This window comes from Lycium barbarum, chromosome 6 (assembly GCF_019175385.1).
Source record: "Lycium barbarum isolate Lr01 chromosome 6, ASM1917538v2, whole genome shotgun sequence".
Lineage (NCBI taxonomy): Eukaryota > Viridiplantae > Streptophyta > Magnoliopsida > Solanales > Solanaceae > Lycium > Lycium barbarum.
Window position 1 is genome coordinate 104,169,401 of NC_083342.1, and position 14,938 is coordinate 104,184,338.

Consider the following 14,938-nt stretch of genomic DNA (forward strand, 5'->3'; position numbering starts at 1 on the left):
ACAGATATAATGTTTTCACCCAAATTATATGGACCCAACCCGTATGACCAAACAGACCGTTTGCATTCAACATCTAAATACTACTACTTCTTAATCACAGTTTAATCAAAATTTTCCTATTCACTATAATTAATTTTTTAAAACAAAGAAGAATACTACTACTACTATTCTTTCGAGCAAGTTTCAAAGAGCAACGAGCTGGTCAACAGGAGCAGATAAACGCACATATGGACAATATTTGATGATGAAAATAGTACCTTTTTGATCCTTTAAATCGACTGAATTCGCGACAGAAAAACCTAGGGTTTCTAATGGAGTCGGCGATTTAGTGTGGAGAGAGAGAGAGAGACAGAGAGAGTGGGTTTAGGGGGGAGATGGTTTTTAGGGGTATACCGGTTGGGTCCGTATAATTTGGGTGAGAATATTATATCCAGGTCGGGTTGGGTTAAATTGGTGGGTAAAAAATTATTTGAGGGGAAAAAGGGATGGACGTCTAGGATGATGCCACGTGGCAGTCCATTAACATAAGGGTATAATTGGCCTCATAGTATGACGGTAAGGGTATAATTTCCTTATAGTATAACGAGGGATATGAATGAACTATTTCCCAAAATTCAGGGTAATTTTGGCCCCTTTTCGGTCAGTCGCAACTCACAAATTCCGAATGTTTTAAATATATATACCAAAGGCATGTCTCGGCCATTCTTCATCAGCTCATTGGCATTTTGGCGGGAAAACCTTCATAGCTCGTTGATCAAATATACATTCAATTGTTTTGCAGTTTGATCATTGATCAGCTTAACAATGTCCAATATGAAAGTTTGCGTGCTATTTAGACCTCTAAATTCGAAGGAACTATCTGAATTTAGCGATACCGTCTCTGTTCAAGGAATTAACTCTGAGTCCTTCATTATCAAGGTTTTATAGCTCAGATAAATCTTCCTAGTACTAGCAATTTAGAGTGCGCTTTTACTGCGTTAGTTGATAATCATTAATATTGCTGTTAATTTCCAGTCAAATTTGAAAGTATACTGCTAAATCTTCGTATTTAGCAATTTCTAGAGTGCGGTTTTTACTAATCATTAGTTGGAAGTGTACGGCTAAATCTTCGCATTATCAAGGTTTTAAAGCTTAATTCAATGTTTCGTGTATTCATTTTCCTGTTAAAATCAAATCAAACTTGAAGTCGTGTAATATGTATTGCAAAAATTGGAAGTGTACTGCTAAATCATCGCATTATTAAGGTTTTAAAGCTTAATTCAATGTTTCGTGTATTAATTTTGCTGTTAAAATCAAATCAAACTTGAAGTCTTGTAATATGTATTGCAAAAATTGGAAGTGTACTGATAAATCTTCGCATTATCAAGGTTTTAAAGCTCAAATCTCTGTTTCGTGTATTTTTTTTTTTTTGTTGTTAATTTCGAATCAAATTTTAAGTTGTGTATGTATTGCGAACAGTTGGAAGTGTACTCCTAAATCTTCGTATTAGCAAGGCTTTAAAGCTCAAATCGATTTTTCGTGTATTGATTTTGCTGTTAATTTCGAATCAAATGTAGTTGTGTATGCACTGCGAAAAGTTGGAAGGTGTATTGCTAAATATTCGCATTAATTAGCAATTTCGAGTGCGGTTTGTACTGATTTAGTGTTGATGATCATTAATTGTAGGATGAAAAGGAGCAGGAATTTGATTTTAGCTTTGATAGAGTTTTCTACCAAGGATCTGAACAAGCTGATATATATGAATTTCTAGCTTTGCCTATAGTCCAAGGTATGAATTGAATTATGTGAGAGTTGTTGTAAAAAGTGAACTAGGTTATGAATTCACTTAGAATATTTGTTGTTTGAATGATGGTGAAAATAGGTGCTGTAGATGCAATAAATGGTACCATTATCACTTACGGACAGGTAAATGCTTGATCACAGCTTTTTATGTAGGGAAAATTACGGTCAAATACCGTTCGGCCATCTAGTTTACAAAATGTGTACATAGTGTATATGTAGTGTATAGTTTATACTAAATATATACATATATATATATATACACTATACATACTTATACATATAATATACATACCTATACACTACCTAGGCAGTGTGTACTTCAGCCATGTTTGGAAAACTAGATGGCCGGAGGGTACATTTCAGTAAGTTTCCCTTTTATGTAATCATGCTTGCATTTTAATATGTGAATTGGAGATTTTTACTACAAATACTGAGTCTGGTTTCCTGAAAGATCAACTGCAGAAAGATGAAAACAAAGACTATATTCAATTCCTAGTGCATAATTGTTAGTGATCGGTAGGAGGAGAAAATTCCTTGTTTCCTTTCCGTATTTTCTCTTTTGACTATTGTTTATTCTTGTGATTCTTTCTCAGACAGGAGCAGGAAAGACATATAGCATGGAGGTAAAATGATTTTACAACATTCATAAATCTGCGTTTATGGAAGTATTAGTTCATTGTCGACTCTGTTGGCTTTAGGGGCCAAGCATTGTAGATTGTGAAAGCAAGAAGAAAGGACTATTGCAGAGAGTGGTGGATGGGCTTTTTGAGACCATAATGAATTCAGATAAACCAAACAAATACACAATCAAATTATCAATGGTGACAATCTATTTATTTGGATGTTATTGTTATTGATTTCAACCTTTTATATGGCTAGTGCTATGTTTCTTTAAGGAAATTTCTTACTCTTGCAGGTAGAGATCTACATGGAGAAAGTAAGGTTTGTGTCACTTATCAGCACTTGTTCCTGAGGAGATTTTCTTGATCCATATCTGTTGTGTTAACTCAATATCTCTTGATTCATAAGCATGACATTAAGTTATCAATTTCTCCCAGGGATCTCTTCGATTTATCGAAGGACAACATACAGATAAAAGAGAGCAAAGTACATGGAATAATTCTAAATGGAGCAACAGAAGTAAGACTCATCAGCACCCTTTCTTTCACGTTTTTCCTCAAATTGTTATACTGTTTTAGTTTTCAAGCATGCAATCTGCAACTTAACCTGGAATTGTCTTTTTGGATTCACTGGATTATCTTCAATAGTCCTGTGGTTTCCCACTTGCGTAAATTTAAGTACTCACAAACTACAAACCAAAGCAGCTGGCTGGCTAGATATGTTGGAAGCCTGACTTGGCCTAAGTGCTGAACTTTTTGACTTTCGGAAACAACAAAATTTATGCAAAAAAATCCATTTGTCCTCGAATCGTAGCTCAAATGCTGTATATCTCTTTCTAAATTTCTTTTATTTTTTCCTTGGAAAGTTCTAAAGCCTCCATATCTTAACTTGGTTTCCAGGTAGCTATATCCAACTCTGCAGAAGCATTGCAAAGCTTATCAGTAAGGGAAAATGAGACAATGAATTTCCACATGAGGTGTTTTATATATTTTTGTTCTGATACGACTGTTCATGTTGCAGAGTGGTATAGCTAATAGAGCAGTCGGAGAAACACGTATCCTTAGTGTCTTTCTGTGCATCTTGTTGTTAAGATACTTCTTCCTTTTATGACTCTATTCTGTTTATTCTTAGTTAAAGATATCTTAACTAGTCCAGAAATGAATATGTCGAGCAGCAGAAGCCACTGCCTCTACATATTTACTGTCCACCAGGGTCCGACAAAGGATAAAAGGTATTAACTCTCGATAGGTTTGAAACTTGAAAGATCTACCCTAAATATTTGAATTTCCAAGCAGGACCAAATTTGGAAAGCTGATACTCGTAGACTTGGCGGGGTCAGAAAAAGTTGAGAAGACTGGAGCTGAAGGTAAAATTCTTGAAGAAGCAAAGACCATCAATCAGTCCCTCACAGCACTTGGGAAAGTGATAAATGCTATGACTAGCAGCAGCACTCCAGGAAAACCAACTCATATTCCTTATCGTGATTCTAAGCTCACTCGGATCCTACAAGATGCTCTTGTTAGTTTCACTTCCCAAACTCCATTTTCGTCCTACTTCCAGCCTACACGATGACCATCTACATTATGTTTCTCAGGGTGGATACTCTCAGACTGCATTACTTTGCTGTTGCTCTCCAAGCCCTTCCAATTCTTCAGAGAGCCTCTCCACTCTGCGATTTGGTGCTAGGTATGTAAAATTAGTTTTATCTGAACTTGTTGTCATAGAGTCAAGACTGGAATAATGAGGAGTTTAATGCACAAAAGGAAATAGAGAAATCTTGTAAAGACCCCTATTAGCTCTTTACATTTTTGGAATTTAGGGATTTCATTTTAAATATATTTTCGCTGGGGTGACTTCTTTTATTTCCTTTGTTGGGTCTCATAAGCTATAGATTCATGCTGCCACTATAGTTTTTTCTCTTGTTTTGGTCTCCCTTCAATTTACGTTCCATCAAATATTGCTTTTTCTTCTTGTTTATCTTCCACAAATTTGTACTCATTTGATTCACTTTGTATATAAACAATCATGTCTAGCTTGCAATATTTCTACCTCTAGGAAACTTCAATTTTCATTGATGGACTTGATACTGTGATTGGTCAATGAGTCTAGGTAGTGAAGCATTAATATATTAGTTATTAATTATGTTTGAACAAGGATTCGACTAATAATTGCACTAATAAGTTCCACCTATTATTCTCTTTGTGGAATGCAGTGCGTAAGGTGTACTTTCATTAAAGTTACTAATGATTAGAGATGTTAAAATCGAAGTGATTATTCAAAACTTAAAAAATGTATCTTCTCTTTAGTGGCATGACCTAGTTTTACCTAATAAGTTAAAGCCTTAATTTAGCCATGTCAATTGCTATATGTTGCTGGCCGATACATGTAAAGTACCTGCTGTTTGATGTGTTACATACCAGTAAGGAAATTTACGTTCTAGCTTGTCTCCTTTCAAGCAGAGCAAAGCATATAAAGGCATCAGTACATGTTAGCTGCAAGGAAGATCTAGACAATACTAAGGATGCAACCGTATGTACCAATGCAAATGAGTCCAGGGAGAGGATACTGACCAAGGTGTGATTTGCTTGGTTTCAGTAAATTAGTTAAGCTATTCTTGCTTAATTTGTTATAAGCTTATCATCTCATTTACATAGCTGAGAGAGAGAATGAGTGCCGAAGATGTCCAATTGCTGGAGGACTTATTTGTACTGGAGGGGATTTTCTTTGATCCCAATTCAGTTGAGGAGATAGAAGCTGCGTATAAAGATGTTACATCAAGGACAATCTCATCATTGCATAAAGCCGTGGAAGAGCTGAGTACAGTTGTGGAGAAGGTAAGAGATACATACATCTGATTCACTGATATAATAAGGTTCTGTTCAATTTGATTTCATTGATTTCCCTTTCATTAGCTCTTTGTTTAATAATCAGAAAATAGTAGAAAAGCAATAGGGGTAACTGTTGGGTCCATCCCCTTATTTTGAGGAAGAAAAACACCTCCCTTATTTTAGGAAAGAAAACACTTCCCTTGTTTTGAGAAGAAAACATCTTCCTTGTCTTTGGAAAATTGTCAAGTGCTTGCTTGAGTCACTAATGACATCAATAGGTTCATCTCATACCTATAAATAGGGAAGCTTTCTCATTTGCTAGACACACCAAAAATTGAAGAAGACAACACATCCCAAAGAGAGAAAAATCTAAGAGAAATACTCTTAGTGAAAGGCCTAAGTAAGAGAAGGTCTTTGAGAGAATTTTTAGAAAAATTCTTGAATGTAATTGGGATTGGGGTTGTGAGGTTGAGTGTTGTAAACACTTGTAATATTTCTTCTTTAATAAGATCTGCAGCAGCAACGTGGACGTAGCTCTCACATTGAGGGTGAACCACTATAAATCTGTGTGTGCTATTTATTCTTCGCTTACATCACGACGTAAGTAGGTTCTGTCTAAGAAGGTTGGTATTTAAGTGGTCCAGCTGTGACCCTCCAATCTTTCCTGAGAACCTGCTTACAAAGGTCGGATTTGGGATTCAAAATCCTAACAGTAACTGAGTACATAGTCTTTCTGGAATACCTAGGAATCATTTTTCCAGAAAATGTATTCAGCAAAGGCTTCATGAAGTAGGTTCGGAAGGAAATTCTGCATATACTTTTTGAGTTCCAACACTTTCGGGGAGAGGATTCTTCTGCTGGATTTTTTAAAAAGAATGAAAAGCTCTCCAACTATGCTTAAAAGAAAGTTGAAACTTAGAAAATTAAAGAACGAATATATGGTTACTATATAGACGTATAATATCCTTCACATTTTTTACGTCCTTGCTTTTTTAAAATTCCAGCAAAAGATTGATGTTATAGTTTACGACATACGTTCTTAGTCAACATTATCAATTGGATGGAACTAATGTATAGTAGAACAAACAGCAAAAATAGGTAAGAAGTATGATTAGAATTCTACTTAGATCATGGACCGAGTGAGGAGTCAAAAACCATCCAAAAGCTTTTCTAACTCAAATCACAATTTTTTTACGAGACGAGTTTTCCTAGTGTATAGAGCTTCACTTTGATTGTGCCGTGTGTATCATTTTACAGATGAAGAGGGAGAATGCCGCTCTTAAGGCCAGCTTGAAAGCTTCTGAAGAGTTTTGTCAACATCAACTCGAAACAAGGCCGCTATGCTTGATTCTCTGATTGTACTAATTGACTTCATTTTTAAAGACTGCATGTAAAACACCTCAAATATTGTTTGATTACTGTATAAAGGTAGTAGGTCTTTTGTTTTTTTGTTGACATTAACAGCACAAAACTAATTGAACCATGCGAGGTGTTTCTAAAGGTAAGAGCTATTTGATCTTCGGTTTGGTTGGACAGATTTCCCCAGCCAACAAATACGCGGTTTTGATATTAGTTTGCAGAAATTAGGTGGTGTCAGAAGCTTTCAGTTTTGCAAAACTTAAAAGATTTTCCTCCATACCGAACAAGCCCTTAAAGTTTTGCAACAGCTGAAAGAATTTTTGCAAAAATCTTTTTTTGAAAAATTTGAACATAACGGCACCTTAAATTGATGCACTTTCAGTTTTTGAATATGTAAAAGAAGCCTTAAAAGTTTGCAATTCGTGGAAGCAAGTTCCAGTTTTGCTTGTAGAAAGAGATTGAAGCCTTTTGGTCCCATTTGCCTTGGGAGATTTCTAATTTTCAGAGTACTTAAAATTTGTTTTCAAGCAACATTTTCTTCAAGCCAAAAATGCCCTTGTTCTTAGCTTTTGTGTCGCTGACATTGAGATCAATGATGCAATTTTTAAAGGTATTGTCAATGTTTCCTGGAATCATTGAGCAAGCTAGTATGATCCTGAAATACTACAGTTCAAAGCATTAGAATCATTAGATTTGTAAGCTGCACATGGATCGACATGATTTATTAGTTCCAACTTCCAAGTCCTTCAACCATGTGGTTTAAGACCATGCAATTTATTTTTCTAAGTTTTATCTATTTACATGACTTTTATTGTTGTGTTAAATGTGTTCCTTTTTCCAATTCAACCATCCGGTATCCAACGTCTACTGGCTCAATTAATCCGGAATCGCGTTTGGTAAGTCTAATAAGGGGTAAAATGCTCCATACGGAAAGGTCCCCAATCGAAAGGTTCTTGACTTTCATGATTCAAACTTGAGTCCTCTGATTAATAATCAAGGGATCACAACCATCCACCACACCTCTTTTATTATATATGTAGAAGGTATTTAAATGTAAACTAACTTGAAAAAAGAAGTATAGAATACCACTAATGTTTAGACAAATATACTTATGCATGGACGTTAGGGATGCCAATCATTTGAGCTAATCTCTAATTAAATAAGCAGAGATTACGTGAGTAGACTTAGTTTAATAGTTTACTAAAACATGTTTGACCTGTCCACCTAATGTTCTTATTCTTCATTATTTTCTCAATTTAGATCCACCTACTAAATGTTTAAAATTAGAAATATTACACTTCGGAAGCCCATAAAAAAGGAAACGACAATACTATTCATATATACGCGTTGAAGACAAGCAACTTTCACATGTACATGTCTGACCAAGATTGAGTTAAACATGATATCAGAAATGAATGCACTGACATTCTAAAATGTCTTTGTCACAGAACCATATTGCATAATATTTCTCAGCTGAGTTATTTTATCAGTGGTTAGAGAAAATAACATAGGAAGGGACAATTTTTACCTGCTTGATTACAAGGAAACTGTCCTAATCAATCTGGTTTCTCCTTAATGGAAACACTTCTAATCATAGCATACATTATCTTTCAAGGATATGAAAGTAATTGAACAACAACCAATTCACAATCTTTTAGCCTTTCCCATATCTCAATGATAACTTGAAATTAAAGCAAATCCCACCAGCTCTTATTTAAGAGGATGAAAATGCCTACATTTCTGTCAAAGGGGCAAAAAAAACATGGCTTCTTCAACCACTTGTTTCATCTACATTCTTGCCCTCTTCTTCATCTGCTTGCCCCTGGCTAACACCATAGATTTCAATTACCCTGCTGTCTTCAACTTTGGTGATTCAAATTCTGACACAGGAGGCCTTGTTGCTGGTGTTGGCGATCGCTTGGAGCCACCTAATGGGCAAAAGTATTTCAAGAATCCATCTGGGAGGTTCTGTGATGGGCGACTAATCATCGATTTCTTGAGTAATACTTCCCACTTCATTTTTTCATTTTTCCCCTTTGAGGGGGCTATTGGTTTCAATATTCTGATGTGCTTTTTTGCTTATGCATTTTTATTGCAGTGGATGCAATGGACCTGCCATTCTTGAACTCCTATTTGGACTCCGTTGCTGCACCAAGTTTCAGAAAAGGAGCCAACTTTGCAGCTGCTGGTTCAACCATACTTCCTGCCACTGCATCATCTGTTAGCCCTTTTTCATTTGGGATTCAAGTTGCTCAGTTTTTCAGGTTCAAGAATCGGGTTCTGGAAGTTCAAGCTAAGTGTAAGTTTGATCATGTTTTTGATTATCAGGGCTCCTTTTACATAATTTCAGAATCTTATATCTTGTAAGAGTTTATTGATCTTTTCTTTGCAGCCAGGAAATATGATAAGTATCTTCCAGCTAAAGATTTTTTTCAGAAAGGTCTATATATGTTCGATATAGGCCAGAATGATCTTGCTGGTGGATTTTACTCCAAGACATTGGATCAAATTCTAGCTTCAATTCCAACAATTCTTTCAGAATTTGAAGATGGTGTCAAGGTCAATTCCAATAATAGAAAATTATGCAGAATTCCTCTAGTAATTATCAAATGAAGTTCTAAACTTATTTCTGCTTCCTCTTTGACATCACAGACATTGTACGACCTAGGGGCCAGGAATTTCTGGGTTCATAACACAGGTCCTTTGGGGTGCCTAGGTCAGAATATAGCCAAATTTGGGACTGATGCATCAAAGTTGGATGAGCTAGGATGTGTTAGCTCACATAATCAAGCTGCAAAACTTTTGAACCTGCAGCTTTACGCCCTTTGCAAGAAGCTTCAGGGCCAGTATTCAGATGCAAATATCACTCATGTTGATATTTTCTCCATCAAGTCTAATCTCATAGCAAATAATTCCAAATATGGTAAGTTACTAAGTTCCTTGACTCGCAATGCCAAAAAATGAAGAAGATATATGATGCAATTTCTTTGGATTTTAGAATTCACGAGGAAATATGCAGCTGCAAAATCATATTTTTGTCATCATGATAGCTTAATTATACTTCGAGGAAGTTTCCACAAAGTGCACTCTAGTTAAATTGTATAAGGAAAAAGACTGATATAACACTTGGTATTTTGCATTTACGTCTTGCAGGATTTGCACAGCCATTAATGGCTTGCTGTGGATATGGAGGACCTCCACTTAACTATGACAGCAGGATAGCCTGTGGCCAGACAAAGGTGTTGGACGGAAACAATGTCACGGCCAAAGCATGCAATGACAGTAGCGAATATATCAATTGGGATGGAATTCACTACACAGAAACTGCAAATCAGTTTGTAGCCTCACAAATTCTCACCGGAAAATACTCTGATCCACCTTTTGCAGACAAGATGCCTTTCCTTCTTAAACTAAAGTTCTGAGGAACTAACATGCTAGTCATTGTTTTATTCTCTGTTTACTTATATATTCTAATTTACTAAAGAAATTCATTACTTTCATGGATTCCTGAAGATATACAACAACTTATGGATCATGTCAAACGTACCACTAAATCCCCCTTTACATTATCAGCGATGCAACAGGGAAGTTTCTCTACTTCTCATAAAAAGAAATAGTAATATCACTTACGTTAGGGGAGGTCCAATATTTTCATTTTTATCCTTTTTAAATTTCTCACGAATCAGTCATTTCCGAGTGGACCATTTTGTACAAAATAATATACATGCTTACTCAAATCTCAGGAAAATGTAGCCTTCCAGAGTCAGACAGTTCACTTCTTTGAAACATATGCGTAGTATTGAGCCATAGGAACAACGAAAGCAATCACTAACAACCCACCAACCACAAGTGTGAATTGTCCTCTTTTCTCATCTGTTTCCTCTCTGGATTTGAAGTTGGACTCTCTTTTGTTATCCTTGACTTGAGGGCCACCAGGATCAGGAAGGCCATCAATGGCAGCAACAAGACGTCTGGCAGTGCTTGAAACTGCTTCATTGTACTTCTCTTCAGTAGCCAACACTGCAAAGATGGAAACCAATAGCCCCACCATCAGAACAAGAGCATTAGTGCTAGTTTCACTATGAAACAAAATAAAATCAGTTGTCTAGACAGATAACACTTCATCAAAATAGTCATCTACACAGAGAAAAAGCATGTGGCGGCCGATAGCTCTGTGTGAACCTTCCCAAATTTGATTTAGCCAAAAACACTCTTAGTCCATGAATCCGACCCCGCTTTTCTTGCTAAAGAGACTTTTCATACCAACTTTAGCACTAAGAATGAAATTCAGATGCCGCATCAATTTTAACAATTGGTAAATAATTGGGTGAAACCTTGGGCCTGCGGTTTAACCTATCCTCGAGAAAGACCATTTACGGGAGAATTCTCCAAAAAAATACATTTCATCCCAGTTTATTGGAAATGCAAATAGTATCCTCTTTCTTCACTAAAAAGCTAATAACAACTGAAATAGAGAGATCTTCCAGTTTCTTCTTTAACTTCTAAGCTAGGTTGCCTCTTAAAAATGTACTACAAGTTTATGAATACTTATAAGCCCATGGACCAACGAAAGAAGGAAGTTAAAGAATGAAGCGGTGAAACCTCGCGAAGTAAATAGCAGTAGCAAGCAACGACTTCTCAACCCCCATATCTTTCACAACACATACCGGAAGGGTACTAATCAAAACAACAGGAGTGGTATAATCTCTTAGTTGCTAAATCTCTAAGCTGACAAGCATCCTTTTCCACTGCATTTTTCAAACAAAAATGACGACTATAGGATCGAATTCGCTCTTCAAAAAGCTACTCATCCCATACCTTCTGCTTGTCTCATATGAGTGGAATCTAGCTACTCAGACTTGATTTCAAGCCACTAGTTAGTCTTTTCGCCTTTATTAGCAGCCCTGGTAATTAGTTGGTGTACAACATAAGAATCAGAGTTGATACCTAGACCTTTGTACTTTTTGTTTTATTTGGTTATGATATTCAAGATTATGAAGGGGAATTCTCCAGCAAACCTTCAAGTCAAAGACTTCCAACCTCATAATTGGTGCTTTAATTGAGCTGCAAAACTGTCTTAATGCACATACCTAACAGGGGCATGTATAGAAAGATCCCTTGAATGAGGAAATTTTGCCACAATGATGAGATGCAATGATAAAACAGCAGAGAAGCAAATCCTACTATCGTAGAATATGCTTCTCAATGAAGTTTAAAAGAAAAAAAAGAGCAAGGAGAAAGGGATCTGTTTCTGTACTTGCATATCTACCTGTCATTTCCATCCTACTAGAATCATTCAAATGATACTAGTTTCTCCAGAATTGCTACATCACGATCTACTCGTGGACCAGCAGATATGCTTATTAAACAATTCTTATTGCAGGAATTGAATAACTAAGAAAAAATCATCATTCTTCCATTAGATTGTCTAAGGATCTGTACAAATATATAAAGTTATAAACAACTAGGTGAAGTCTTTTGGAGTTTGTCTTTCTAGGTCCTGTTGTAACTCCATAGACATGACAAGGAGACAGCTTTCCTAGCAGCTAAGATCTAAGAGTTATTCAAAAATCATGCATTTATCAAACTCACTCAATTGCTTATATTACATGCCATTGTTAATGTTGATGAAGAGCATTAGACTTTTATGACGTACAATCTATGAAAAATAATATTCTAATTTTCTGTACTTTACTTCGTGTCCTTACCAAGATTGTTATTTCTTAATTCTTTTCAATGTTCTCAATAGCCGTTCAGCTGGAAATCAACCTCAATGACAGAACTAATCAACCCGCCCAAACAATAAGAAACTAAAGGGAAGTATTGCCTACCTGGAAGGTTCTCTGAGACGGTAGCATCAAGAACAGTATCTCCAACAGCCTTAACAAAATCAGGACCACCAGTGATGGCGCCTTCCTTTTGACTTGTAACGAGCACCACTATACCCTTGTCATTTCCTAGTTCAACACTTGGGTACCACTTTTCCAAAACCGTGTCCGCATACTCAAAAGCATCAGCTTTGCTCTACAAAATCCAAGTATTACCATTTTGATCATTTTCCTTCTTCAATATATGACAAATTCATTATTCCCTTTCTCCTACTCTTGTTATTGGAAAAGGAGGGGGGGATTGTAGTTTACAGGTTTGAAGCCTATCAGCAATTAAGTTTCACCATAAAGAGCTAATCAAGTTGAAAAGCAACATAAAGATTGAAACTTTTCTTCACAGCAAAAACCTAATAGATTTCATGAGATATGAATAACAAAAACCGAAAATACCAATCATATAGTCTATCAAAAAATTACAAAACAAGAATTTACAAAAACCTAGTTTCATATCAAGTAGAAAAGGACCATAAAAATTGAAACTTTTCTTCTTAATAACTAAAACCCACAATACCAATTATAGTCTATTAAAAATTGATCATTTATGCTATGGATTCTAATGACAAGATAAAGAAAGGCAAGAAAAATTACAGTGAGTTTGCGGACAGTGATGAAATTAATGTGGAAGCCTTTTCTTTTCTCCACATCAGACAACAATGCCTTCAAATCAGACTTTGTCACCCTGCTAAGAACACCAGCATCATCAACAACATATGAGTCTTTTGGAGGACCTTCATTTAAAACATCAAATTCAGATGCCAATGCAGAACCAGATGACACAACTGGACAAAAATTGAGAGCTAAAGAAATAGCTAAAGCAGCTAGTCCTTGCTGAACATGAGAAACCCAACTTTTGGGTACTGAAAAAGAATCTTTTTCAACCTGGGAATGTTGTTTTCTGAGGCTATAGCATATTGTCTTAGCTGAACTTGATTTGGGTAAGTGAGAAAGGGAAAGAAAAGGCTTTGAAAGGGAAGTTTTGGGGTTGAAAAGAGGAGAAAAAGGAGGGGAGAGAATGGTTTCCATGGGAGGGAATGTGAGTAAGAGATCAGAAATGGTGAGATAAGAGAGAGAAGATAGCGAACATGAGGGAGTTCTTGATTTTGTTGTTCAGTGTGACAGTGGCTATCAGTTTTCTGGTTCTCGTTTTTGTTCATATTTCGGGTGGTTTGTGTTGTGTTGTGTCTCCATTGGTTGTGGCTGAATATTGATCCGGTTTGGATAACGTTTTTCTCAGCCATGTAGAAACAGAAGGGCGTTCTGGTCTTTTCACCAATTTTCTCAGCTATTTACGGTGTGTTTGGTTGGCCAAATAAGTTCTAAAAACATTTTTCGTGGGAAAACAAGCTCCTCATAAATGACTTTCTTAATGGAAATAAATAAGATAAGTTTCATATGTGACATGTCAAGTTCATTGTCTACTCCCTACCCACTCAAGACCCCTACATTTCGTCCCTCGACCATCCTACCCCAATCCCCATAGTCTTTTACTATATTACATATTAATGCTCCTGAAAAAAATAAGAAACATACTTGTTTTTCAAGAAATCATTTTCCTTTATACCAAACATACCCTTAGTTCTGGTCTTTTCACCAATTTATCACACTAATAAATAATCCTAGCTTATAGAGTTTCTTGAATAATCCCGGTGTATCGGGGTCGGCTTGCACATATGTTGACTAATTTTACGGAGTAATGGCTATCTCCCCTAAGAATAAGTACTTTATAGTTGTAGTTATAAGTTATTAATATGATATTATGTTTGGTTGTGTTATTATCTGTGTTCCAAATAGTAATTTACTAAACCAGTAATCTGTATTATAATCTGAAAACAGAAACAAATTAAAAACACTTAAACAGATATTTAGAAGAAGCAGAAAATTAATTCATATATATATATATATATATATATATATATATATATATATATATATATTACAAGCATGAACTCCAGATTTTGAAAGTTGAATTACTAAAATACCCTTCTAAATAATTTAAATACCTGTTTGAAAAACCTAATGCCTACAAACCAACACACCCCTTCGGACACAATTATTAACAGTCACAAATATCCACTTCAAACAGAATGGTAACAACTCGACGAAGTTGATCTCTACCACAACTTTTCTGAAACGTGTTGACAGAAACTGTTCGATTAGTTTTACATATTCACTTTGTGTTTGGTAGTCATCGGACCTCATATATAGAGAGAATCAAAGAATAAGTGTAATGTTGTGTTTGATAAGGCTTACCCTTGTATTGCTATGATTAAACTCGCCACTATTTATTGTTGGTTGTGTTCAAGTTTGTTTACCACAGTTCAAACACTTTGTTAATTGTCTACTGGTGAAAGTTTTAGTACCAAGATGCTTTTGAAAAAACGAAGTAATTCTTTTTTGCTCACGACACATAAATTCCAAATGCGGATGGAGTCTTACACAAATCTTTTCTAGGAACAAAAT

General features: G+C 35.7%; 3 protein-coding genes across 3 annotated transcripts; 2 read left to right on the plus strand and 1 right to left on the minus strand.

Annotated features, from left to right (window-relative positions):
• The first annotated feature begins 706 nt into the window (after positions 1–706).
• Positions 707–6,731, plus strand: LOC132645168 (kinesin-like protein KIN-1). Its single transcript, XM_060361974.1, has 15 exons — positions 707–918; positions 1,666–1,768; positions 1,862–1,905; positions 2,376–2,405; positions 2,481–2,603; positions 2,699–2,724; positions 2,841–2,922; positions 3,303–3,344; positions 3,424–3,457; positions 3,559–3,634; positions 3,699–3,921; positions 3,998–4,089; positions 4,863–4,977; positions 5,058–5,237; positions 6,489–6,731. The coding sequence occupies exons 1-15, from the start codon at positions 805–807 to the stop codon at positions 6,585–6,587; spliced, it is 1,383 nt and encodes a 460-aa protein (XP_060217957.1). The 5' UTR covers positions 707–804; the 3' UTR covers positions 6,588–6,731.
• A 1,498-nt stretch (positions 6,732–8,229) lies between these two features.
• Positions 8,230–10,084, plus strand: LOC132645169 (GDSL esterase/lipase At1g54790). The gene is made up of 5 exons (XM_060361975.1): positions 8,230–8,590; positions 8,689–8,889; positions 8,983–9,149; positions 9,243–9,513; positions 9,744–10,084. Exons 1-5 carry the CDS (start codon positions 8,353–8,355, stop codon positions 10,010–10,012), a joined length of 1,146 nt encoding a protein of 381 aa, XP_060217958.1. The 5' UTR covers positions 8,230–8,352; the 3' UTR covers positions 10,013–10,084.
• A 137-nt stretch (positions 10,085–10,221) lies between these two features.
• LOC132645170 (UPF0603 protein At1g54780, chloroplastic) lies at positions 10,222–13,659 on the minus strand. Its single transcript, XM_060361976.1, has 3 exons — positions 13,067–13,659; positions 12,422–12,614; positions 10,222–10,610 (listed from the first exon to the last, which is right to left on the minus strand). The coding sequence occupies exons 1-3, from the start codon at positions 13,499–13,501 to the stop codon at positions 10,363–10,365; spliced, it is 876 nt and encodes a 291-aa protein (XP_060217959.1). The 5' UTR covers positions 13,502–13,659; the 3' UTR covers positions 10,222–10,362.
• Between the last annotated feature and the right edge of the window lie 1,279 nt (positions 13,660–14,938).

What these genes read in the sequence shown, in the direction of transcription:
- LOC132645169 (XM_060361975.1), top strand. Translation starts at nt 8,353, where the DNA reads ATGGCTTCTTCAACCACTTGTTTCATCTACATTCTTGCCCTCTTCTTC. An exon ending in TCTGGAAGTTCAAGCTAAGT is followed by an intron (nt 8,890 to 8,982) that starts GTAAGTTTGATC and finishes TTTTCTTTGCAG; the next exon opens with CCAGGAAATATGATAAGTAT. An exon ending in AGCAAATAATTCCAAATATG is followed by an intron (nt 9,514 to 9,743) that starts GTAAGTTACTAA and finishes TACGTCTTGCAG; the next exon opens with GATTTGCACAGCCATTAATG.
- LOC132645170 (XM_060361976.1), bottom strand. Translation starts at nt 13,501, where the DNA reads ATGGAAACCATTCTCTCCCCTCCTTTTTCTCCTCTTTTCAACCCCAAA. An exon ending in TCACTGTCCGCAAACTCACT is followed by an intron (nt 12,615 to 13,066) that starts GTAATTTTTCTT and finishes TGGATTTTGTAG; the next exon opens with AGCAAAGCTGATGCTTTTGA. An exon ending in CGTCTCAGAGAACCTTCCAG is followed by an intron (nt 10,611 to 12,421) that starts GTAGGCAATACT and finishes CCATCTTTGCAG; the next exon opens with TGTTGGCTACTGAAGAGAAG.
- LOC132645168 (XM_060361974.1), top strand. Translation starts at nt 805, where the DNA reads ATGTCCAATATGAAAGTTTGCGTGCTATTTAGACCTCTAAATTCGAAG. An exon ending in CTGAGTCCTTCATTATCAAG is followed by an intron (nt 919 to 1,665) that starts GTTTTATAGCTC and finishes CATTAATTGTAG; the next exon opens with GATGAAAAGGAGCAGGAATT. An exon ending in ACTCTGCGATTTGGTGCTAG is followed by an intron (nt 4,090 to 4,862) that starts GTATGTAAAATT and finishes CCTTTCAAGCAG; the next exon opens with AGCAAAGCATATAAAGGCAT.